At 35.5% G+C, this 26,804-nt stretch overlaps 1 protein-coding gene across 3 annotated transcripts in view; it reads right to left on the bottom strand.

Moving 5' to 3' along the window:
- LOC127477300 (guanine nucleotide-binding protein G(q) subunit alpha) overlaps window positions 1–26,804 on the bottom strand; it is a 131,963-nt gene that overhangs the window by 62,665 nt on the left and 42,494 nt on the right. For all 3 annotated transcript variants that reach the window (XM_051801490.1, XM_051801492.1, XM_051801491.1), the window contains exon 2: window positions 23,404–23,588. In XM_051801490.1, coding sequence (XP_051657450.1) covers window positions 23,404–23,588 — 185 coding nt within the window. The remainder of the gene's footprint in view (window positions 1–23,403; window positions 23,589–26,804) is intronic.

Below are 26,804 nucleotides of genomic sequence, written 5' to 3'. Positions count from 1 at the left end.
AGGACACTTAGTAAAAAACGAGAAAAAAGAGTGAAGCAAAACCTGTGACATTAAAAATTGCTTTCCTTGGCATCATGTACAATGGGTGAAAGGGTTTTCTCCATCTTATAACTAAAATGTACAATTTCACTATTCTGACCTGTATAGAAAAAAAAATCATATCTTTAATTAAATAGATCACCTTGCCTGTATCACAGTTACCCTGAAGATTAATGTCTCAGCTATTATTAATATTGCTCAGCTGGCAAAAAGAAGACTTAGCCATTAAAAATTATCAAGAAAATACACCTAACCATGTTAATGCAGTGGTAGGCTGCTGGAGGAAGATAGCCTCCTGGCTACTTTGGAAACCTTCTGAAGTCAGAACTATTAAGCAGACCAACTACCAATATGAAAAGCTGTAGGGGGAAAGAATCCAACCAAACAAATCATGAACTCACTTGTGCTTTTCACCACTGAATCCTTACCTGCATTGTTCAAGTTTTTAACACACACCATGCTCCTCTTACTTTTTTTCCTCAGGACAACCTTCCACTAGCCATTATTTTTATCCCACACAAAGCTCTTAAAACTTAACCAGATATATATGAATAATTGTATATGGCCAGCTCTGATGAGGACTCTGAAATTTTAAACTGTTTTATTTGATGGAGGCCTTGTAGATAAGTTGTAAAACTAGCCCTCCTTTGAGAAAAAAAACATCACCAACAATAAATACCTCACTTGTTACTGCACTGTAAAACTAAAATTTTTTCACTTTCTGCTGGAGAACAGTTAAGAGCCAGACATTTAGGCCTCAACTTTCTTTCAAGATGTTAAACTGTTCTGGGTTCTTTCAGAAAGCCTGGAAGCCAGCTAGCTTTCATGGTTCTGAACATATATTTATTGTATTAAGAAGATAAGATTAAAACCAACCAAACAAGAAAAAGAGATACTTAGATGGGAACAGCCCCTTTCTTTTTCAGACATAAGAAATGGATATTTAAACTGAGCTCATTCTTTGGCAGTATGAGAGTTTTTAAAGAATCACAAGTTTCACTGGATTCCAAAGCTGCATACATTTATGATGCAGTTCTTGAAGAACTGGACTTGAAAGAATTGCTTTGGGTTTCCTCTTTGGTACATTATACAGGCTCTATACTATATCACAGTTAAGTGCTATGCTTGTTGCAGCTATACTCACTGATTAATTTTAATATTAATTTAGGTTATTGCTTATGGAACATATTTTATTTGTTTGTTTGTTGTTTTTTTTTTAAATTATTATTTTTAATTTATTTCCACATTTTTCTGAACAGTGAGAAATACAATACTGGACCCTAATTTTTAATAAATCTATTTTAAGAATAAATTAGAGGTTCCTATATTTTTCTTCCTCTTAAAAAATCTCTTTCAGTGTTACAGCACATTTTAGGTGCTACTCAGTACCAAAACCAAGGTCTTCTGCATATGTAAACACATCAACACTCAGGAGAATAAAGTGAAGTGTAGACAGACTCATTCAGTAAACAGTCCTCAATTCAGATCAGTCTGATTAGGTAGAGGGGAAAAAAAAAAGCAGCAGTATTAGAACGAAGACTTGGCTTATACCTGGACCTCGTGTCCACCAGTGAGTTCTGCCCTAGTTTGAACCCTGAGTGTGGAGCATTTGGTATGCTCACAGATGGCATGTGTTAATGGAGACTGTTAATTATTTTCTCAATTCCCTGGCCCAGGAATGAGAGACTGGAAAAGACTTCTGGGTGTTTTTTGGTGTCTTGAGAATAAGGTGAGCTACTGCAATTTTCAAGGTGCTAGATTTATTTCTCTAGAGAAACACATTACAATACATGTTCATGAAATTGTAGCAAATTAGGTCATTTAGATTTATTATTCCCGGGACTATATATACTACTGAGTGAAGATTCTCTGCACAGAGAATCCACTAGACAGGAGAAACCACATAGGTGGTTTGCAAACAAAGGTGGCAAACTGCAAAAAGCACCCCAAATTCTGTTTCACTGTGGAAAATTATGGGAGGAGTGAGTAACCAGAAATATCTGGTGTACTGAGAGCCCTCGCAGCCATCTTCATTACAGCAATCTTTGCCCACTCAATGGCAACAGAGAAGGAAAGATGCAAAAATTACTGTATGGAACATTAATGAGGCAAGTGCCAAGAAACTTCTGTGGTGTACATATCCTTAATTTGGTTTTGCTCAAGAGATTTCCACTAGAAATGCTGCCTTTAAAGGGCAATAGATAAAATGTACAGATTTCTTCTAGAAATGTATTTGGGCTGCTGATGGAAAATATTTTACAGTATTTTAGTACAAACCAAAATGTATTCAAACTGAAATGTATTCAAAATTTGCCAAATCTCCCAAGTATTCTGGTTTCCAACACCTATACTACAGTAATATCTGAATGAAGATACTTATCACACATCCTTTCTTGAATGCATTATATAAACTCTTTCTAAAGAGAAAGGCTAAAGATCTCCTTTCTATAAAAGTAAATCTCAGTTATTGTGCTTGTAACTTTTTAAGTGAGAGCCACTGTTATACCAGCATTAGAAGATTACATCTTAAGTTATAGTTCAATAGCATTGTTTTGGTTAGAAGTAAAATATACTGATCAAAGACAACTTTTTCCTTTTTTTATTCATATGAGAACCTTAAGAATTTTCATTGTTTCTTACATATGTTATTTATTGAAGAAAATTAGGTAGAGATGTTCATAGCAGTCATCAGGAGCTCTTAAAATATTCTGCAACTGAAACAGTTCCTGCCCCTACCTATGCCATATACACCTCTCATGGGACATTATGCAATAAAGAAGGAAGGTGATTAAGTGATTTGTGGCTTTCTGTAACCATTCAGCAGTATTTAGATTTGACCATATATGTGTATCTTACTAAAATACAACCAAAAAGCGTCCACTGCTGGATGAGTTGAAGTTTCTTTCCATGCTTGTCTCATTTTTTCAACACTGCTTCTTTCCTTATTAGATAGCCCTATTTTGTGAGTTCTGAATATATTAAAAATATTTTGAAGACAGGATGTGCTAGCCCTATAATAAAACTGCAAAAGGGAAGGTCAATTAATTCTGGAATTACTTTCCTAGAAAGCAAGCCTTTGGTGGCATCTGTGATTTCTTTCATCACATTACCAATTACCTGAGACGCTTAAGTCACTCTTGCATGGTTTGGATGGAATAAATAGTACTATACTGTTTATATGCATTACAACAACTGTTATGTTGGAAGCATCGCTAGCACTACATACATTCTAAGAATTAAAGTAAAATGCTAAGTAGAAAACCAGTTTAAAATATTTCTTTTCATTGGGAAATTCCAATTCTATTTAAATTTCTTTTGGGTAATCAAAGAAAAATACTGTCAATTGTGCTGAAGTACAGTATTTTAGGAAATAAAAATGCATTCCTTCCAAAACTAGCTAAAGTATTAGGTTACCTTACTAACAGTTACCAACAATTGTGGAATGTAGAGTACAACTGATGTAAATCTGTGTAGATTCACTGAAATCATTACTTTGTCAGGATTTTCCAAGATTTACCAGCCTCTTACTCAAAAGCTTGTATTATATCATCAAATAAGCATCATCTTTTGATGAATATTACTTCACATCAGTAAACAACAGACATGATAAGTATGAATCCAGAATCTCTTCTGTCAAATGGATTTTAAGTGTTCACTGTCATTCTGGAGGTATGAAGTATCTACCATGTATCTGAAGCTACAAGTTAAAGAGATATCATTAAATATAATGTAAATTTTTTCAATTAACAGGATCTACTCTACTACTGATCTAACTAATTTCTACTAGGTATGAAATAAAGGCCAAAATAAAGGTCTTCAACCCAGTTAATATTTATGACTGACTTCATATTAGGTCAAGAAAAAGTATATAATGCAATAAAATAATTACATTGGGATGAGATGTAAAAATATAGCCACCCCTAAATTTTTTGCTTCCTCTTGGATGGAATACTAAGCAAAACATGAAGAAATTACAAGAAAAGAGTAACATGACTTCAGCAGAATATTGCATTACAGGGACAAAACATTTTAAAGATGGTAAAAGAGATATTTTTTTCCCTTGGGAAAACATGAAATATGCACAAAAGAATAAAATATATGAAACTAGTTCTTGTTAACATAGTTGTATTAACTTAAAGTGTAAGAAAAGTGTTAAGTATAACTGAAATTCTAAGCAGATAAAAATATACCTGCTTTGTTATCAAATATGATACTTATTTTAAAGCTAGAAAATAAGCACAGTGTGGGTTTTGCTTCTCAGCATGTATCTGTAGCAAGAGAAAGTAAAAAATGTTCACAAAAGAGATCATCACTACTGTTGGATCCATAAATTAAAAGAACAACAGCCAGCAGGCTCAGAAATAGCAAATTAACAGAGATTAAATGTTATATGCAAATAAGGAGAAAATCATATTCCTAGAAAAAAATCTGGGAAATGAACATCTTATGTCTGTATATATTGATTGCAATGTGCTTAGTACAGCTATAACAACCAGTGGTAAATTTAGCCTCCAGCTTATTGGAACTGTAAATGCTGAACATTATTTCAAAACAAAATACTCAAATTGCACAGCAGTTATGTTTTCCAGGCTGCAATATGTATTTCAACTCACTTAAAAGAATGGATGCACGGATGGTATCAGCTTAAGAGAATACTGAATTCAAAGTTTTTCGCATATTGCAAGGTGTCCCATATAGAATTCTTTTAAACATTATTTGTCTGCAAGCTTGAAGACAAGTGTTTTTTCTATAACCTCGCATATTTAGTCATGCGCAGTTTAAAATCACTGGAAGAGGCCATATACAATGCTCTGAAATAACGATATTTAAGCTTCAGTTTTCAGTACCATTAACAGTTGAATTTAAATTAGAATAATTAATTATCTAATCCATTTACCATGTATTTTAAATTATTTCACTAAAGAACAATAAGAAACAGCAGGCACAGGGAGTTTTCTTAATTCTGGTCTTTTCAGTTACATTTTTTCTCTCAAAAGAAGGCAGATGTCCAAAGGCTAAGAACTCCCAGAGCTCCAAATAATTTTCTGTTTTAATGGAAAGCAAAAATGAAATAACTTAAAATTATTGTACAGTCACTAGCACAATAAGGTTTTGCATTAATACAGCTTATCCAATGCCTTTGGAAAAACATTAAATACAGGCAGAACAAAACAGGAAGGCACTTCACTACTTGAGAAGACAAAAACTGCATGTGGATAAAGAAAAATTCATAGAACCAAGTTTTCAAAACAGCCACAACTACTTTATACATAGTAAGCAAAGACAAATATTCTCAGTGGAAAGCTAAAGGAAATAACATCAATTTGGACTTCCGTACATAACTCCCTGCACACTTCTCAGTTTATTCTATCAGTGGCTTTGTGCTCCTGCATAACTCATCTAATACCTCTGAAGACTTCTTACGTAGGAGATGCAATTAAAATGAAAAATGTAAACAAACCAAAGCAGTTTTGCTACTCTAGACTACATACATTAAGGAGAAGCTCCATCAAAAACTGCCATTCCAGGAGCAAAACGCTTACCTACTTTCCTGCAAAGCCAGTAAGAAAAGTGTTCCCAAATAACTGTTTTTTTGTTGTGAGCTAGATAATCAGCAAGAGTATCAGAAAAAAGAAATAATTTTGAGGGATCAGGTTCTATTTCGTCTTCTGATTCTGCACGTCCTTACATGCATATGAAGCCTAGACTTAAAGGATGCAAGAAGTCTGACATAAGGTTTACGGCTTAAAGAGAAAACACGGGCTGGATAGGGGTAAGGGAGAAGCATAAAAGAGAGGGCTCGTAAAGAACTGTTAGAGAATTTTGAGCACAAAGAAGCACCAGTTATAGCTAGCATTATACATAATTAGGTACATTTGAATTCCTCTTTGATTAATCTGTAATTGACAAAGGTCCAGTTCAGTCTGATGGTCCATCCCTCCCACGTCCCCATCCTCACTCCAACCCCCACCCCCTCAGGTGTTCCCTCCAAATTTATTTGCGAATAACACAAAAAAAATTTGCTAGCCTAGACAGGAAGCACAATAAAACTCAAACCACAAACCCCAATCAAGACAACCAGAAAAGGTTCAGAATGGAACTAAACAAAGAATCAAAGAGAGTAATTACATTATAATAAAGGCTGAAACAAACTTTCCACTAACTTCATCAACACTAATTAAAGTTTCCTTTTAAGTTTTTTTACCCATTGTAATCTGACAGGTGATTGTTTGGGAGGTAGCGAAGGTTTTAGAAGAAATTATCTAATTATATCAACATTTGTTTTCTTGTAAACATTCAGCGATCTGTTGTAACAACTTAAGAGTTAAAACTTAAGAGTCTTTTGCTCTCTTTTGTTAAAAAAATACTCAGCTAGTTTATGAAACCAGAATACAAAACTCCATGTAAAAAACAGAAAAAGAAATAACTAAAATTTCCTAGGATTCCCATGGGTTGCCTTCTTGCTACTACTCCCTGAGAAAAACAAACCCGTTTCTACTCCTCCAGTTCCTCCTGTCCAAAAGAGTAAGGACAATCCATTCAGGAATGTATCCCTCCAAGAACTTTCAGGCATAAAACATAAGTGCATTCTGTAAGATTGTGAAGGGAAGACTTTTCCCAAGATAAAGTTTCCATGTAAATTACAACTCCCAGAGTTCTCGGTGGGGTAGGAGTCCTATGGCTGATACTATATTGCCTGATCAGCCCCATGGAATCCCACCCAGGCCCAGCAGGAAGGCTCTGAAGAACAAGCTGCTATCACATGGGAACTGCAAAAAATGAAAAGTAAACCAAAGTAAACCAAACTGTGAAGCATTTGGGACCTTGAGGAAAGAGGGCAACTAGGAAGACATCTGGGGCAGAAGGGTAAATGGGGGTTTCTGGGAGTTACCAGGTAAGTCTCAAATTGGTGTTGTGATCCATGAGGGTTGGTTAAGAAAATTTCTTAATAAATTAGGAGAAAGGGGCTTTGCAGCATGCAAAGGCATAGAGCCTTTTAAAAACATGAGGGATAAGATATATTTCCTGAACAACAGAGAACTTGGGAATTCAAATCTCTTCTTCCGTATCTTAAAAATATGCATTTAAAAAGATGTATTAAAAATATGCTCCAGAAATAGAGTGATGATGAAATACGATACAATGGAACTACTGCCCCAAGTAAGGGCAGCAAACACAAAGCTATCTTTATCCCATCAAGATGCTGAAATTAGACAAATGGTCTGAGAAAAAGTAAGTTTGCTAATGGTCTGTAACACAGTAACATTGCATCAAAGTAATCTGATACTACAACACATTATTCCAAACAGACCATCCAACCAGGAAAAAGAAAGGTTGTCACAAAGCAGCCAACACACCCATTTCCCCAAGTCTATGAAGTTACAGAAAGAAGTATTTTCATCCACTGCAAGTCTTCAAAACCAGAAGTAACCAGAAGTAATAGTACTCAGGCACATGTATAGCACAGTTATAAAAACATGGTCGGCACAATGTCACCATTTTGTAAGTGGTGCTACAGAATTAGGTCACCTGCAGTAAAAAACGTGTAAATTTTAAATTGTGCTAGTGATGTTAACTTCTTCAAATGGAAGAGAAAAAGCATCCATCATGCAATATCTTCACCAATAGTTCTGTTTACTGAGAAAGCAACAAAAAAACCAGCACAGGCTCCCTATTTATGGCTTTCCTTTAAGTATACAAAAGTAAACTGCAGCTCATCCAAAAGGGGGAGGTGCGCTTATGTACCAAAGTTGCATAAACAGGACAACGGGACAGGATTCGCTGGCACAAATATTGCTACTTTTGGTTTCCTGCATTACACTTCTTGGCTGAACATGTTCTGCTGTTGAAACTGGAAGTGCTTACTGGTTCTTCACTATTGAATTTAGATTCTCCAGAAGAGATAAAAGGTTTTTTTTTCCTTCTCTAAACAATGACCATTTAAAGCAGTGTTTTATTTCTAATTATCTTCATAAAATTTGATTCAAATATTCCCCTGTTTTCACATTCATGATGAAAACTGCACAGTTTGGCACTTGGAAATAGGCAGACATTTCAGTTATTTTCAGTAAATGAAATTAAGTTAAATTCAAAGTAAGTGAAAAAACAGAGAATACACAACAGAATACCACACCTTTTGTGTTTGTTGCATTGTATTGCAATTTCAGAAACAGGGAAAAAGTGCTATGCAACTTAATGCTTATCACACTTGCTAAATGTCAATAGCAAATTAGTCTTTCTGTTCAAGTAAACATTTATGCAAACTTCCAGGACGGACAAATAACTACGAAGAAATTTTTTTTACTGTTCCAGTTATTTGCTGCTTATTATTTCTGCTGAAGGCAGACATTAAACTTGCACAGTTAAATATAGTAGCACAAAGCCAGCTTATATAGCATATTAGGTATGATCTAAACAATTTCTGAAAACAATACTTAAAGTTTTACAATCTTAAAATAAATTGTCATGTATTTTTTTTTCCTGCCGTTTAATTTTCTGAAAAAGCAGTGGAATAATAAAACCCAGTATAAAAGAATCATTAGACAGAAATCCCTAATGGAAGGGCAGAAGGATAAAACTGAATCATGGTTTTGATGGGGAGAAAGGGGCTGGGGGCAGAGAAGAAAACCTAAAGCAATTGACTGATTTTGGTAATTCAGCCTATGAAATGAGACAAAGGAATCTGTTAGAACAACACAGTTTGGAATCATCTAATTCTTGAGGCAGGTGCAGAATTATTTTCTTTACAGAATCCTTCCTTACGGTGGAAGTGTATCATCTGGCAGCAACAGAAAAATGAGAAATGTCCTAGTTCTGAAACTATGTACAGACTTTGTACAGTTCTTGCTTTAAGCACATCTCTGGAGATGCATGAAGTCTGCTATGGACAAAAAAGAAATATGCAATAGCAACACCTTCACAAGTGGAAAGCAGAACATTAAAAGTCTTTCAGAAGAACTAAGAGACTGGCAATGCTGAAACAAAAAACAAACACAAAAACCCCAATCCAAACATAACAGAACCAAAATACCCACCAAAACCCAAGCAAAACAAAAGGGAAAAAAACACAAACAAAAACCCCACTCCAAACTAACCAACTAACCAACCAACCCTCAAAAATAAACCAAAATCAAACCAACCAAAGAAAAAAAAATGAACCAAAGCCGAGAATTATATTCCATATCTTGTATTAACTTTATTTTTTATTATCCTTTTGAGAAGACTGACATCTACACCTGACATAAATGGACTCTACGTAACTATTGATGAAGCCAGTGTGATAATTTTTTAGATCTTCTAAAAGAAACATTTTTAATACAAAAGGGGTTTTTTATCAGTGAAGACAAAAAACAAGTTAGAATTACATACTGGATCATATGCTGCTATACATTGCTACCATAAAATTGTTATACTTTCCCCCTCTATTATTCTTTTACATTGTTTTACATATTTTCCATTACTCCAAGTATTTCCTCTTGCCTTCTCACTGTCTTCCGCTGTAGCCGTCAAGACCTTCAAAGATCTTGCAAGGTGCTGCCCAAATGGTTTGTCTTGGTTCCTATATTATCTATAAACAATCTGGCTTCCAAAACTCTGTCCTGGGGACAGGACACAGGGAACAACTTCTAGTGACACAACTGTATAAAGTTGTACTGTAGAGTACAAGGCCAAAAACTCCTATGAGACTTCTAATTATACTCTTCATTCTTTTTCTCTTTTCAAAACAGAGTAATACACACTACACTTACTTTCACAAGGCTCTGAACTGAAGTTTAGTGCATGCAGCTACTAAATTGTGCAGAAGTTAAAAAATTTTTAATTTTTCTCCCAAATTTTATGCATTTATTAATATGAACTAATGATTTTTTTCTCTTATTTCCTGAACATTTACTAATAAATTCCTAAGCATTACTACAAGTCATGCATACTCCAATATATGAAGTATGGTATGTGTAGCATACGAATTTTCCTGTGTAGCCCAACATTGTTTTTTACATCAACTGGAATTTGGTTCTAACTTTATTTTTATTATTGTCTTTCTAATACAGCATACCATGTTGAAAGCTTTCTCTATGCTTTTAACTGATATTATCTAAGACGTTAAGATTTTTTTTATTTAATAGTGAAACAAGTTAATATAAAGCTATTTTAGCACAGATAACTTAGGATTGGCATGGTTTTATCCAGCCTGCTCCAAAATTACTTTAAAGAAAATTATGTAAAGCAATGTGGAAAAAAATGTTTATCAGAAGATACACAATCATTCATAGATTTTAAAATCAATTTTTCAAAATAACTTGCAATTTTTTATGAAAGAACATCAGTGTCACATTCTCTTTTAAAAATCCATGACTGTCTGTACTAATAAAGCCAAAACTAAGAGCACTATTAATCAGTGTTAGCAAAACAGGATAATAAACAGTTCTCCAAACCCACTGAGACAAACCTTACCCTAATAGGTGTTATTAGAGCCTAATGACTGCTTGGTATGAGGTATTTTTGTTCTCTGCCTGTTTTTTGCCATGACTGATATTGTTGGCAAGCTAAGAAGTAAAAAAATAGACCGCTGCCCTTCAATGAAGTGAAGCCCCTCAGTGCTGCATCACACCTGATGCTCACACAGCTCACTGCCTTTCTCTCCTCATCAGGGCCTCTTACATCATTATCACAAACACCAGAGCCCAGACTGAAAACACTGCTTCTGATTTTAGGGCTCCCCACTTCTCACTGAAATGAGAAGAACCTGGTGCCTAAAGGCTTATGTGAATCTAAAACAGAGCACACGCAGAGCTCATAGAAAGGCAGAACTAAGCAGGTAACTGATGAAGCATCCTTTCTGATAAAGCATCTGCCTACTGTGTTTACACTGTGTGGAAAGTAGAAGAGATGCAGCTTCATTGACACTAGCAACATATTATGCAGACACAGCTGCACTGACTTGTTCTCTTGTAAAAGCAAATGCATCAGAGGAACAATGAAACAGCCCCCTGCCCCCAACCTCTGAATGACTGTACCTCACAATTTATATGAATGTTCATGTATCAAGGTGAAAACCTGCTTGCTTTGTAACAACTATCAACCACTTCCCTAATTCCCTCAAGATGCTTGTTTGGTTCAGTTTTCAAGGCTATTTCATTAATAACTTAAGGTCTAAGTGAAGTATTACTGCTTTGCTTGCCTCCTCCTTTTTTATTTACAGAGATAACAAGAGTGACTCATGCATATTAAAACATATTGTCTTCCTGAGTTAATGGCCAGAAAGCTAAGTTGCTTGTGCTGTTGTTCATAGCTTCAATACCAACAAAAGGTATTAACAAGCTTACTATCAGCCTATTATTTTTTTTGCTGCTAGTGCTTAAAGGAAGTTATGAAAAGCAGAACTGTTGTTCTTCTTGAGTTCTTAAGGAGGAGCAGAACATAAAACAAAGCCTCACACATCATGGCTAGGCTTTGCGAACGAAGATTTGGGAAGGCTCTATCCACATTTTTTACAGGCACGCTGGTGGCTTATGAGGCCAATACGTGACAGACATATCTGATTGCAAAAGGCACAGCAGAAAGACTCCTTAGATGGTGTATTCTGCAAGACACGGTTCTTTCTGCGTTGCCTTTTTTCTTCAAGAGTGATCCTGCGTGTGTTCTCAAAGGAAACAGCTGCGTTATAGATGGTGTGTCTCCAGGCCTCCCGATTGGAGGCCAGAGTAAGGAAAACATACACACAAAAGCTTTCAGAAATAAAGGCCCCTCTTCTACCTTGAGCAGGTCTGACAATGCCATCACCTTACAAAGGGGAGTCCCAGAAATTCCAGTCTAGCACCTTTAGGATATATAACAAATAAATAAGAGAATACCACCTTTCCTTCTTCAGCAGATATTCACTGGGAGTTGCCAAGACTTTAAAAACAAAAGTACTGCCCATTGTGGATTTGTGTTTGTTTGGTTGATTTGGGTTTTTTGTGGGGTTTTGTTTTTGTTTTCTTACAATTATTATTAGCCTTCTTAATTGCTACGCCTGACTTACAATCATTTGCAAATACCTATCTTTCTGTTTTCATATGATTTAGACAGTGATAGTGGAAGATCAAAAAGCAAGTGTGTGCATTAAAAAGACCAGAGGTGGTAATGCAGGGAAAAAAACAGGGTGATGACAGAAAACATTAGCATTTATGTACTACAAGTGGACTATGCATAATCCTGCAATTTCCAAAATTAGGATTAACTTGTTACAATTTCTCACAAAAACCAGATTTGTTAGTCAAAAAAAAGTAAGAAAAAGGGAACTGCTGAAAGCAGAATTAGCAGCTTAGACATCAAAAGCCCTTCCCTGTGTCTAGAAACTGCTAGTACAATTAGCAACCTATTAAAAACCGCTTTAAACCGATGTCAGACATATTTTAGCAAAGAGTAGAGAGTTTAACTATTTGAAAGAACTGATGCCAGAAGAGACAGCACTAGTTTTGTTACACTGAAAGAAATTTACTGCTGCTTGTCTTAAACCCCATTTGATGAAGCTAGCATCTTTTCCCACTTTTAACATAGCAAATACTAAAACAGAAGTATTTTTGAAGGTAAATGCTTTATAAATTGCCTTAGTTACAAGTTTAATTGTAGTTAAATCACTGCTGTTTCACATCCACAATACAGAATTTCAGCAAACTAGCAATGATTAACACTTTGGTACAATGATGTTACAAAGGTGGGAAAGTTTTGTTTCATTCACAGGTCAAAAAGGGGAAGAAAAAACAGGCAATCGCCATACTCAGATTCATTTGTCTAAAGTCTTCTATCTTTTACATAAGTAACATTAATGTTAATTTAAATGCTGTGGGATACTATCCAAGATCCATATTTAGGCTCCTAGCTTTAGTGCTTGTGGTAAAACTGACATTTTCAGGGCCATATGAGCCAGTGAAAGTGACAGGGATCAAAGACACATCCCTACAGCCTACTGCAGCTCACGTGTGAGAGAACCTAGCTCAAAAAAACTGAGTAGCTCATGGTGAACCAAAGCAGCACTATTCTTCATTTTAAGGTGTAGTTATCAATATCTCAAGCCTAACTATTGGTCTCTAAGAGTACAGGTCTCCACATAGCATGATGTCGTAAGACGCAAGACAGTACACACTAACACTCAGACTGGCAAAATTCCCTCAAAACAGAAGAATTATTTTAACAGGTGTGAGCCTTTCCCTTATTCTATAACTGGTTGTGCTGAGGGAAAAAATTTCTATGAAGTGCAGAGGAAAATACTTAGTTCAATTACTGATTTTACCTATAGATGACAACAGTGCTGGCACATGTAACATATTGTAACAGTGGAGATTTATCATTGTTTCTTTCTTTAGACTCATCTGCTGGTGTAGGGAGGAATACAGATGTCTGAATTTTGGGCGTGGTAGGGTTATGGTAAAGCACATTTTTACTCAGCCTTTCAAATCCAGTTTCTAAGACACAGTTACTTCACAGTGAAAGCATGCATTACATTTCTGCTCATTGTAAGGATGAGATAGTTACTCTCTCTTCTTTTCATGTATCATACAGCAGGGGTGTTCTGTATTGTGTGCAGGGCTGCCAACTACAGACCCAAAGTTATGGCATTGTTTTCCATTTAGTTCCTCAGCCCCTTGGAAATACTTATTTTTAACAAGCACTGTAGTAAAATTCCCTAGAACTCTGCAGGTGGTATAAACCTGTGCCTGCAAAGTAGGTGCTGCAAAACACAACTGTATCTGTATTCCACAGCCATCTTAACCACATTTTGTCCAGCTGTGTCAAATACTGATCCATTTGATTCCTTCCACGACCCTTGCTGCTGGAGAAAACAAGGAGTCTCTGAGAAACGCATCAGCTTCCAGAAAGTCAAGAATTTCAAAAGGAATATGGGAACCAGGCATAAAACACAGCACTGTAACAAGTCTCATTTATCATCCTCCTCTTATACTCTTCAGCAGATTACAATTGCACAAAATCTGAGAGGCTGAATACCAGAGGTGAAAGAAAAAAAAAGAAACACAAACCTTAACACAAGGAAATAGATCTAACTGCCCAATCTAAAATGAAAAAAAAGGTTGGCTACGGAAAAAAATTATTTAATAATACACTGAGAAATAACTATGTCATGTTCAAAGAATAATGAGACCATGTGAACACTGGAGAAGCATTACCAAACAAAACTCTCTCCAGGGACTAACCCTTACTTTAAGAAGTAAGGTTCTTGATTACTCAGCCTATATCCCTCCCTTCACCCATATTTCAAACACTCCCTTCACCATGAGCCCCCTAACATATTTATTTAAATTTCCTCTCATTGTAATAGCTTCACATAAGAAATCTAATTTTCATCCCTTTCCCAAGAGGAAAACATCTGCAAAATCTAATTCTTGTGTACTTTGGACCAGTAATGAAGGACAAAATGAAAAATTGCATTAAAATGTTGAAATGGCAGAATTTGATTCCGTTTTGTGTTTCACTACACCCAGACAGCTACATCATCTGCCTGGGACGTGTTCATAACAGGTTGTTTTCTACTGCATATCCTAGCCAGCAGATGATAAATTGAAAAAGACCTACTGGATCACAGAAATGCATCCCAATGTGATTTTAAAATGTAACTCTGAATAGTACTGACTTCGATGAAGAAAAATTAAAAACACTGCTGTTGTAGGTTTTTTATTTGTCAGAAAGGCAAAGCACCACCGACATTGCTGATGCACATGGTATCATCAGACAGCAGTGCACAGGAAGCTCTACAGGAAGACCACAAAAGCTGCAGAGTATCCAAAAACAGATAGATAGACAGAAACATACCAGTAAGAGCATACACACCCCACTGGAATCATGAAACAATGGAGCTAGTGAGTGAGCAAGCTATAGCTCCTCCCCATCATTAATATTAGGTCCTCAAAAATCTACTTCTAGAAAATGTACATTTCTTTTCTGAAGCAGATATGAGGAAAAATTAAGTAAATTCTAAAACACAGCAGGTAGTTGCTGTTTAAAACATTTTGCAATGCAGTGAATGAGTAAACTGCTTCAGCCAGGGCACCCAGGGCAAGTCCTAGTTTATCACACAAGAAGGACATCAGCTACAAGGCTGTACTGTCATGCCCCTCTCTGATTAGGATGATTTTATTTATAAATATTGCCCCACAAAAGAAGTTTTTGTTTAAAACAGGGCCTTTCATGATGAATCTAATCATGAGGTCACACAATTTGTTTTCCTGATCAGTTAGAACTACTCACAGGTAAAACTAAAAAAATTCCAACACTCAGTTGGGAAAATGTGTTTAAACGTTTTTAAAAGAACAGGAAGACTCCTTTTGCAAGCAGTAAATGAACTATTCATGACACAGTATCATCACACAAATTCCAGAAGAAATGGTTCTAAAAACTAAGAAACCTAAAAAAATAGATATATACCCTCTAAATCGCAAAAGGGTCCTCAGAACCTTCCTGACCATACTTTAAATACCACCTGTACAGTCTCTCAGAAATGCTTCATTTATCTCAGTGTGCAGGCTTCTTTGCAACCCTCTGAGAGGATGTGTCCATTCATGCATTCCTCAATTTTTTCATATATATTCTTAAAACCCTTCATTTATAAGCAAGTTTGAATCAGACAACTCCAACTTTCTTTAACAAAAGTCCATTTTATACTGCATACATAACAGCAGATACATGCCCTAGTCAAACATTCTCCATGTCTTTTTAGTCCAATAAAAATGTCCCAGTCCAAGAGAAGTGGCTCCTTCATGGGCTCATTATCAAAGAGCCACTTAATTTCTTTTACTGCAGAAGAGTTTTCAAAAGCTGCTTACGAAGTGGCAAGTGGTTGGAAAAACTCCAGTTTTTTCAAAATCAAGAATAAGTATTGAAGTTAATTTCTTCCCCAGATTCTTAATTCACAGCTAAATTAAAATATCCATAAAATATGTTTGAAAAATGTCATCACATTTCATTTTATCCTGTGCCCTTCTTTCATTTGCAGACTACTGCCTGCAACAGAACCTATAATATCTGGTATGTTTTTACACTGTTTTGAATAGCTTTATTTTCAATCCTTCATCATTACTCTTTCAACTTTTCAAAGGTCAAGGCAGTATTTAAAAGTTAGAGTGACAGAGAAAGTAAAAGAAGAAAAGGAGGAAAAAATAACTAAAGAAAACCCATGGAGTTCTAAGGTTGTAAGAAAAAGTAGTTAAAGCTTTAGTACAAAATATTTCAGCTTTCAAGAAGTATTTTTTTAATCCAGACTGTGAATGAAAGGTTTAAAAAATGCACAGGGTGGAAGGAATAATATAAAAATATACATTAAAAGTTTCTCAAAAATATTCTGTCCCAGAAATCAGTTTTACCTGATTCCATGGGATTATGGGTGAGTCAGGGTAAAACCTATTAGTAAACTATATCTACAAATTGGCTTAGAAGATTAACAATTAAACAATAAGCCAAATTTTAACTCTGGCCACTTTAAGAAAAATGGAAAATCATCATCAGAAACAACCTTAACTAGAAAAAAACCTTCTCCACAGTATCACTTGCCCCAGCCAAGTTTCTCAAACTTTTATATATGACAGGACTAATGAAAAGGAGAGATATGTGACAGTAAAGACACGTTATGAAGCAAATCTTGGTAGTTACTACCCCTCCAACCCAATATTCAGCTCTCTTAGTCATGCTTGAGACAGTTCACAGAAGTGACTTGCTCATAAAAAATGATTTTCTTACCTACCCACTATCTTACATCCGCCATAATATTAAACAATTTGCAGTCAAGATCTGTACACTTTCTTGCCAAGGATGAAGCACGCAAACAAAACCTTGTGGTTTTTTGTTATAAAGCTGTCAAAAAAAAAATTAAAATGCAATATGACTAATGTCATGCTTAGATTTTCCTTTCCCAGCTTACTCTTCCAGAAGCAAAACACTGGATTCTTGCCTCATTACTCACTTTTATGCAATCACCCAAAGCAAATACAAAGTCTAACAGTGGAGCTACACAGGCCCATATCCTGAAAACAGGCAGGCATATGATCAGACTGAAGTGTGAATATGTAATCACCTCTTCATGCGCAGATTTTAAGCCTACTTTAATCAGGGAGAAAAAAGGAGCAAAATAATCTTTGGAAAATGTAGAGATCAAAGGAATGATGTGAATACCTCTATTGGGCAATACATCCCACAATACAAACCAAATTATACTTGAGAAACAAAATCAACCAACCAAACAAAAAGGGGGAGTGGAGCAGGAAGGGCAGGGTGGGTTGTGTTTTGATTGTTTTTTTTTAAACAACTGTTTTGTCAAATCAAAGCTGAATTTTATTATAGGACAAAACCTACTTGCATCTCAAACGTTACAATTTTTACCCTATAGGAAGCACAAACTGAACAAGATATGGACAAAACCTGGAAAAAATACAGTCCATTGCAGTAAACCTTATGTTGGACAACTTGTGTGTTACTAGAAATTATAATAACTTCTACTCATCCAACATAATATAACCACAACACAATAGGATCTGAATTCTTCAAAGAAGCTTACTGTGGGACAAAAATATTTCCAGAAAGTTTCAGACGAAAATATGACAAAAATATTTCAATCTGAAATTATTTTAGAAATAAATGCTAGATAACCTTAGCCTATCTTCTCTAGAAATGAATTAAATAATTAGGAAGCTATTAAATACTTTCCTCTAGGAAATACTTACATATGATTATGTTTATATATTTTCTCTATAAAATCATATTGCATAAATACCCATATTTATATAATGGCTGTTAACCATGGAGAAATTCAGAACCATTTCCACAGTATGCAATCTCATTACCTTAAAATATATGCTACACTCCTATTACATACAATAAAAGTTGCCAAGAATATTTCACATTTTCATGGTCAGAGAACACACATGAACATTTCCTTTCAAACATACAATATGCTGTGCAAGCAAAATAATAAGACAACTTTCTGAGTAAAATACCCAGAAAGAAATGAATAAAAAAATGGTAGAAGCCTGCTTTCCTACATTTATGGTCCTTTATCCAGTGTGTGAGTGATCACAAAATCTACAATAATCTGCCAGCGTTATTACCACCCATTCGTTCTTCATATTAGCAGAAACAGTAAAAGAATGGAACTGTAAAGATAAACATGGCCATCATGCCTTATATGAGTGTTTTTGTAAATGTCTTACCACTTCTCATTAGCAAAGGGCAGTTAATAATTTAAAATGTCATACTTAAAAATACTAAGAGCTCTGCCTAAACTGAAATATTAAAAAAGGAAGGAAGAAATCTTTTTGCACTGCAAAAAGAGTAGCTAGAACTTAGTTTTCAGATTTACGTTGAACAGCAAGCTGACAGTTCCCTCATTTCATATCAGTGAAACTACCTGCTACTAAAGTGGAGAAAGGAAGGGTTCATTTACCCATGTGTTTACTTTAAATAAAAATATTCTCAGCTCTTCATGGGAACATTCAATTCCGCTTGTCTAGCTTACTTTTGAGACATAATCATTTTTCCTACACACTTGGAAAAATAGCTAAAACTCATGCTTCTTTTGGGATGAAACAGTTAAGCAGGACATAACACAGGAAACAACCAATTTACTAATCCATTAGACCAATACAGATAAAAGCAAGAGACCTCTGTTCTAAGGATGGAGCAAGCAAATGAGAAAGAGAACAGGAATGTAAATTACTACTTGTATGGGGGCTTTTGATTTGCTTTAAAAGTTTATTCAAATATAAAGAAGGAAGAGAAAACCAGAAGAAAATAAGACAAAATAGTAGGCCACAGGTAAGTAGATAAAGATGTGCTGAGGTCAAATGCATATAAGGTGCCAGAAGAGCAGGGAATGAGAAGAGCAAATCACTGACAGGAGACTGATAAAAAGATGAAGAAGACAGCTGAGGACAGGCTGCTATCTAGGTAGGATTGTCAAAGTCCTCATGAAGGACTCTACGAAGCACTCAGGAGGAAACTGCTCATTGGAATCCCTAAAGCTCACTGATTAATGTCCCCAAGGAGGAAACAGAGCTATCAGTGAGATGGGCTTTCCCTCATATTATGGCCCCTGGTGGAAAAAAAAAAAAGGCTATCTTCAGTTCCTTTATCCTATGTGAGGTTAAAGGACCATGATACTTTAAATCTCCTATATGTTTTTCCATGTTATCTGACTGCAGCAACCAATGTCTTGTGAAAATAATGCACACAGAGCTCCCTTTCTTAGAAGAATTTAACTCTTCTGCAAGACTCCTATTTATTAGGTAATTTTACTTTGGTTTTGCATGTCTGGAGAAGAACATCTGAGAAAACTTAAAATACTAACCAAGTACCATTCAGGTTTCTCCATCTGCTTAAGAAGCCACTTGATTATCCATATTCCAAACCAATAAGCATTTCATTTCATCATCCCAAGAACATAATTCTTTCTGTTTTTTACAGAACACCATCCCCCCCAAAACTGAAAAACATACCCTCCCAGCATTTGCATATTGCTGCTCTGGATTGAGTTGTTCACACTCTCTGTGTATCAGGTGATGTATCCACAGGAGGCCCTTTCCTCCAACCTATGTTTGTTCAACATCAAATTTCACCAAGAGATCTAGAACACTTAACACCCCTAAGCTATTTACCTGAGACAAAAACTTATACAATCTGATTCCATACCCTCTCCTGTTGTTCCACGTCTGTCTGTAATTTTATTAGTTTGCTCCAAGAGATCTGTCTGACACAGAAGAAACAACAAAGTAAAGGTGGACTTGGAGATAATGCCAGTAAAATTTTGGACTTTGAAAGCATTTCCCACATCTGTTTATTTTTACTGCAATACATTTTCCAAAGGGAACAGGCATAAATGTAAAACCAATTTCTGCAGAAAACACTCTTAGAAATTTAACAATGTCTAGGTCTACAATAAAACTTGCTTTTATCTTTCCAGTGTCTTTAAAAAACTTTCCCGTAGCCTGTTCTGCTACTGTTATTCACATTAGTTATATTGTATATGAATATTTAAGTTACCTCACATGAAGTTAAGGGAATGGGATTCAAGTAAGGTTTCCTGCCTGTTAATCACCATAGAATGACACCTTCCTGATACTGTCTGTTGAACAGAGAGGCAACTTGTCTTTTGGAAGTTACATGAAAAGGGGTAGTACATGACAACAGTGGTAGCTGGTGTTTAGTATAGTGGTAGATAGATTTGTTTAAAAAAATAAACTGCAAAAAGCATAAACCTGTGTTTTGTTTTTTGAAAAATGTGCATGTGAATATGTAATGAGTTAGTTTGGTATATGCACAAAATTTTGCAAAGACAGGTAATTTTCAGAATTGCTAGTAAACATTTCTATAAAAACTAGTGTTTTCCTGTTTCATAAAATATTTGTTACTCTGAAATTCAAAAGCCATATGGAAACTTTACAACTTCTAGTTAAAAAATAAGTAATGGAAGCACAGTAAAATTTACTCAAAACAAAACTAAAAAGCCAGTCTATAAGCAAGCATTTCCTATGAAAGACAAATTCCTAAGAGAACAGATCACCCTCACCCATTATCTTAAACTTCAGAAGAGTTAACATTCTGAAGTTTAAACACAAAAAAAGAAATGTCTCTCATTATAATACTCTACCATCAGTTCTGAGATATTAGAACTTCTAAACATCGATAGTTAAATTTCTCAATTGACTTTCACTACTCTGATAATAAATCTTTCAAAACAGTCTAGATTATTATAATATAGGACAATACACTTCAGTCTCTGCCTCTTTAGTTACATTGGTGACTATGAAGCCAAACACAATTCCACAAGAAATAACTTGCTAAACTTATAATTTGTCTCTTGCTACGTTGATTATATTAAAATAATCCAGCCTAAATCCTGTGATGTTGTACAACACACAAAAAACATGGCTGCCTAGAGTTAACTATTTTCTTGATACAAGGGCACTTCAAATTCCAGAAGCATCCAGAGATTCAAAACACTTCAATTTTATTAATTCATGGTTAGAGGTATAAAAATTGGTACATTAAGAGAAAAGCATTTCTACTATAGCCTCGAAGTCTATTAAGAACATAAGGAATTTGATTAATAAAGGGTCATTTTTCTTTAGGCCCAATCACATCAATACCAGCTTGACCTGCAAATTTCTAAACTACTGTGCACAACAGCTACTGTGCTAAAAATATGCTATTACTCAAGCTTTGAGATATTCTCTCCAGAGACAGAACTTCCTAATAGGAGATTCAAATTAATAGGAAGTGCCCTTCCTGTGTTTTCTGGACTCTAGGACTAATGGGTTTGTTTTCAACAGCTTTTAAAAAAAGAACAAGCAGATTTACCAGTTGATTGGTGTTCATGCTTTAAAGCAAAGTGACCTTGTATACAAAACCAAAGCGTAGTTGACCACAATTGTCTCTGTTCAGGCACAAGGCTGTAGCAACTTTGGTTTTTCCTGTGTTTCAGAAGGAATTTGTACAGGGTTTGCTTTGAGAGATGGGAAGGAGTTGAACACAAAAATAAGACTCCTACTTTCAGGAAAGCAATTTTTATGCAGAGAAAGTGAACAGTTCTGGCCATGTGTATACAGCTATGCCAAACGTACCTGACTCACTCAGCTATATAAAAACACTATATAAACTCAGCACTTCTTAAAAATAAACACACAACATATACTCTGTAATATAATACAAGGGAAAAAAAATTCATAATCTACAATTAGGACTTACAGTGACAATCAATACCAGTTTTGAAGAAAAAATGTCCTTTAGGATCAACTAACTTTTCAGGTCAGCGTGCTTTTTGCATTGCATACAGCAGAAACATGAAGCCAACAGGCTAAAATACACATGGAAATGCACTTTTCTTTTTAATACTAATTACATATTTGATTTTGATTTGTGAAGGATGAGGGGTAAACAGACAGCTCCAGTTAAATACAGTTAGATGATGAAGTTCAACAGCCAAGAGTCTTATCACTTAGAAAAGTTTTTCAATCTGTTTCATACGCACAAAAAACCCCACCCAACATTAACAAAGGTAAACAATACGGATTTTGACAGATGGGATCCTCCTGACTTCTCACTGCATAAACCCAGGCCCCGGCAAGACTCTGGTTACCGCAACATTTCATCACCAACAAAGTGATGACCATCTGCAATGACTTCAGCAAATGCAAATGAAAAAACAACGTGTCTTTAACCTGGTAATAACCTTTATCTTTCCTACTTCTAAATTAGTTGTCTTAAAACACATACAGCAGTTCAATTTTAATAATTAAACTTCATATGTACAAACACAAAAAGACTTTAATCTTAACCTAAGTTTATTTCATTCTCTCCCAGTTAACGGAAACTTATCTCCTTATTGTAAATGTCACTGCTTCATGCTGGTTTGCCATATTTAAAAAAAAAAGTATTAGAATAAAAGAACCTTTGAGAAAGTACTACTTTCATCCTGGATTACAAAATAATCATTAAATACTTTTTCACAAGATTGAAAGGTATGTGAGTCCTCCACTTGTGGGAGATCTTAAATTCTTCATTAGACAAAGTTGCTGATAATGGCTCAATAGTAAAAACGAGAACAAGTTCCCAGGAACTGCTATGAAATAGTCCCTGGTTGAGCAGGGAGGTTGGAGATGACCCACTGTGATCCCTTCCAATCTAACCGATGCTGTGATTCTGTGATATTGGGAGATACAGCCATGTAACCTAGTCAAGTATATATTAAGCATTTCACTCTCTATCAGGGAATGCTTAAACTATTTTAGTTATCTTACTATTAAAACATAAATATGAAAAAAAATGGAAAAAGGCCAGTCAGAGATGAACCTCCCAAACATTTCAAATGTACTTTGTCCTTTCACATTACGGTAACAGGATCAGTCTCAGAAGAATCTGACTGGTTTAAGGTCTCATGTAGAAAATTTAATTTCACGATCTGTTCACACACAGATATTCCCATATATTTTTCTGATAATTTGACTTTTTTCCACTTTTAAGGCTAATGGAAACCCTTAAGCAGTGAAGTTCTGCTACAGATCACAAGAATAGTTAAACTGTGCTCTAACCAGAGCATGACCTGGGAGGAAAAGACAAGAGTAACGAAAGTTTAACTGCAGCCTGTCATTAAACCTCTGTTCTGTGACAAGCTTCCTCAGGCATCTTAAGAGAGGTCTCTCGTTAAAAGCAGCACATTTATTGTTATAAGAAGGGCAGAGAACTAAATGCAGGACAGAAAGATGTCCTTTTCTTCTGAGCTTTGAGTATCACTTCTGTGATGTGTCATTTTTTTTGAGACCTTCAGTATATTTCCTAAAATAAAAAGAGGAAAACTTCAGCTACAGAAATAAACAAAAATCTCACCTTGTTATTTTCACACTTGTATGGGATTTTGAGGGTATCCATGGCCTTGATCATGGCCTGCATTGCTGTAAATATATTCTGGTACACCAGTTTTGTAAAGCCCTTTTTGTCTTCATCAGAGTAACCTGATCCATGAATGATTCTCATCTGCTTGATAAATGTGCTTTTGCCACTCTCTCCTGTGCCTGAAAGACAAATAAGAAGGATATGCTTTACCCACTGGACACATACATGACTTTTTTGCACAATGCTGACAGCTTAGTGCAGGGTTGAACAGTGTCAAGGGGTACTTGCAAGGTAACTACAAGGACCAGTTTAGTGTCAAACAGCAGCATCAGTAGCAACTGAAGAACAACTGAATTAAAATTTGCATTTTGATTTAACAGCTAAACTCGCGAGTAAAACAAAATTCCAAAATATACATACTATATATGACTGCATATTTAAAAATCTTCCATTCTTAAAGACGTAATTGTTCAAAACCTCTAAACTCATGTAACTACTATCAGACATTCTATCACAAAAATTCAAGGACTAAGGGAAAAAAAATTTTCCTAGGCCAACTTTCAGGACACTACCATAATCTATTGGTATTACAACCGACAGATACATCTGTATTTTGGTTTTGTTTTTTTTTTTATTGATTTGTTTGGGTTTTTTTTGTTTTCTTTGGTTTGTTGGGTTTTTACTTGTTTTGTTTGGGGGGGTGTAGTTGGGTTGGGGTTTTTTGTTGGTTTTTTTTTTGTTTTTTTTTTTTTTAAGCAAGTATTTTAACAATCAAAGCCCTGTAAACTTCAATCTCAGAACCATGTGAAATCACTGTCAAATTAAAATTTGGCTCATATTCATTAACAGGCAGTCATTCCTTTCATTTATTTTTTTTTCATGCTTTGTACTTTGTACTAAAAGTAGTTTATTAATGAAATATGACTATTTGTCAACTCAGAAGTTAAGATCTGCTTATTGGAAACTTCACAAAGGTTACAAAACACATTTTTCCTTTGCTCCAATTCAGCAAGCTCATCTGTGACTACAAGAGCTTATCTATATTATTCATGTGTTTGCTTAAGAGGAGGAGTTGAATTGCACAGCCACATAAACCCTGCGTTCTCCCAAGCTACTCAGCCTGCAGAAAACAAAACACATTGCTCAGTGCTGTGTTTTTCACAGACTTTCAGCCGGGCCTTTATTTTAATCATTTCTGTAAAGCTTTCATGCGTCATACCATAATAGTCATATCAGGACAAAGGCAGCCTTATATGCCCCTTAGATTATGTTTCAGGTGCCTTCTCAGAAAAGTGTGTTTCACAGCAGTGCAGCTGCAAGGTTAAAGGAACAACCCTTAACTATTTCTGAGATAGCATACACTGCAAAAATCTGAGCCTTTACCATGAGCATAATTTTGAAACCTTCACTCCCAATTCCTGCACACATAAAACAAACTACTAAAGTAAGTTTTCCTTACACGCACATTCCCAGAAAATCAAGCATGATGTTACACATTACAAAATCATAGAATGGTTTGTGTTAGAATGGACCTTAAAGATCATTTAGTTCCAACTGCCCTGCCATCGGTAGTGACACCTCCCACTAGACTAGGTTGCTCAGAGTTCCATCCAACATGGCCTTGAACACTTCCAGGGATGAGGGCAGCCACAACTTCTCTGGGCAACCTGTGCCGGTGTCTCACCATCTTCATATGTAAAGAATTTCTCCCTAATCTCCCTCATCTCCCTAATTTCTCCCTAATGTCATCTAAACCTGTCCTCTTTCAGTTTAAAGCCATTCCTCTTTGTCCTACCCTTACATGCCCTTGTCAAAAGTCCTTCTGCAGCTTTCTCGTAGACCCCCTTGAGGTACTGAAAGGCTGCTAGAAGATCTCTTTGGAGCCTTCTCATCTCAACACTGAATAACCAAATACTGTCCGATTTTACTTTCTCTAGGGAGTAAGTGGTTGCTATTAATTTAATGAAGAAGAACATGCTCTGAGGCTGAAAAGTGAGACCAAGCCTGCTTCCATTCTCAGCCTTCACAGGGTACAGTGCAGTACTAGGTGCCCAGGCCACCTCTTCAGAGAACTGCCCAGCCACCAGGCACAACTCGCCCCACACAACCCGAGCAACTCATGTTAACCAGGCACAAGTCTCTTCAGAATGGGTGGTGTAGTATGGGCGATCCTGGGTCAATGATAATTGCCTGTCTTCCAGTTCATCAGAATCAGAGGTGAAATCTTTACACTTCTGCAATTGATAGACCGCAGTGGGGAGAAAACTTTACTTTCCTTAAGATTGCACAAAATTACAAACCTAGACAATACAGAACTATTACATTGCAAAAAAATACTTCAGACCACTCTTAAGACCACCACAGTTATTCTCTTTTTCTGAAATCTATGAAACAGTCATGTCCTTATATGAGAAGTGAAATAAAGTGCTTTACCTTATATTTTTTATCAATTGTGTAATACTGTGCAGCTTTTTTGCAAAATATGTCCTTTAGTAAAAAAAATCTATTCAACATGAGCCTATAAAGCACAGAACAGTATATCAGATGCCTTTTGGACATGATTAACTCTTCTACCAGAAGTTCTGCTTTAACTAATACATAAGAAAATAATTTCCACCAAACACCTCTGAATCAGTAGAATACCAAGTGACTTCCAGTTTTAGTTCTGACACTTTTTCACATGTGAATTTGTGTTCCTTCAAAATCTTCAAATGAAAATTTATCGTAGAGATAGAAAGAACATGCTTTTATTATCCCCTGAAGCTTACAATTTTTTTAATTCTTTATTAGAGAAGACAGTATTTCAGACTAGTTACATCTTGAAAGTGAGTCTACAACTATCATAAAATGTAGGAAAACAAAATTAAAATCCAAAGAAGAATCTAAAATTTAAGTCTGCATCTCATTCATCTCTGTGGTTCTGTAATTGGATGTCACTGCACTCAGACTGTGTCAGACAAAAAATAGTAACAAATTATACTTGGAGATCTAAGACGTAGATACACACAAATTATATATATATACACACACATTTTATATACATATGTGTAGCCATACATATGTATATAAAACTATATAATGTATATACATATAAAATACATTTAACTATCCATACATATATGAAAATTGTATCTATCTTTCTTTTTGAAGGCCACCTCAAAACCTCCTCAAGTCTGTCCCTCGCCAGGTCAATGCTTAAAACTGCTTGTGTCTGCCCACAGACTAATTTTCTAGCTAAACTAGTGGCAACAGTGAGAACATTTCTAGTCCCCCTCAGTTGCATAGAGTGTCATATGCACAGGGACAGAGTGTGAAAAGTAACCTGATGAAAAAGGAAATTATGGAAAATAGCCAACAGAGAATGTATGAAAAACAGAGAAGAGAATATGATTACC

The sequence above is a fragment of the Manacus candei genome, unplaced genomic scaffold (assembly GCF_025592945.1).
Source record: "Manacus candei isolate 608988 ecotype Guabito, Panama unplaced genomic scaffold, ASM2559294v1 h1tg000051l, whole genome shotgun sequence".
Taxonomy (NCBI): domain Eukaryota; kingdom Metazoa; phylum Chordata; class Aves; order Passeriformes; family Pipridae; genus Manacus; species Manacus candei.
This window is presented reverse-complemented; position numbering and strand designations above follow the sequence as displayed.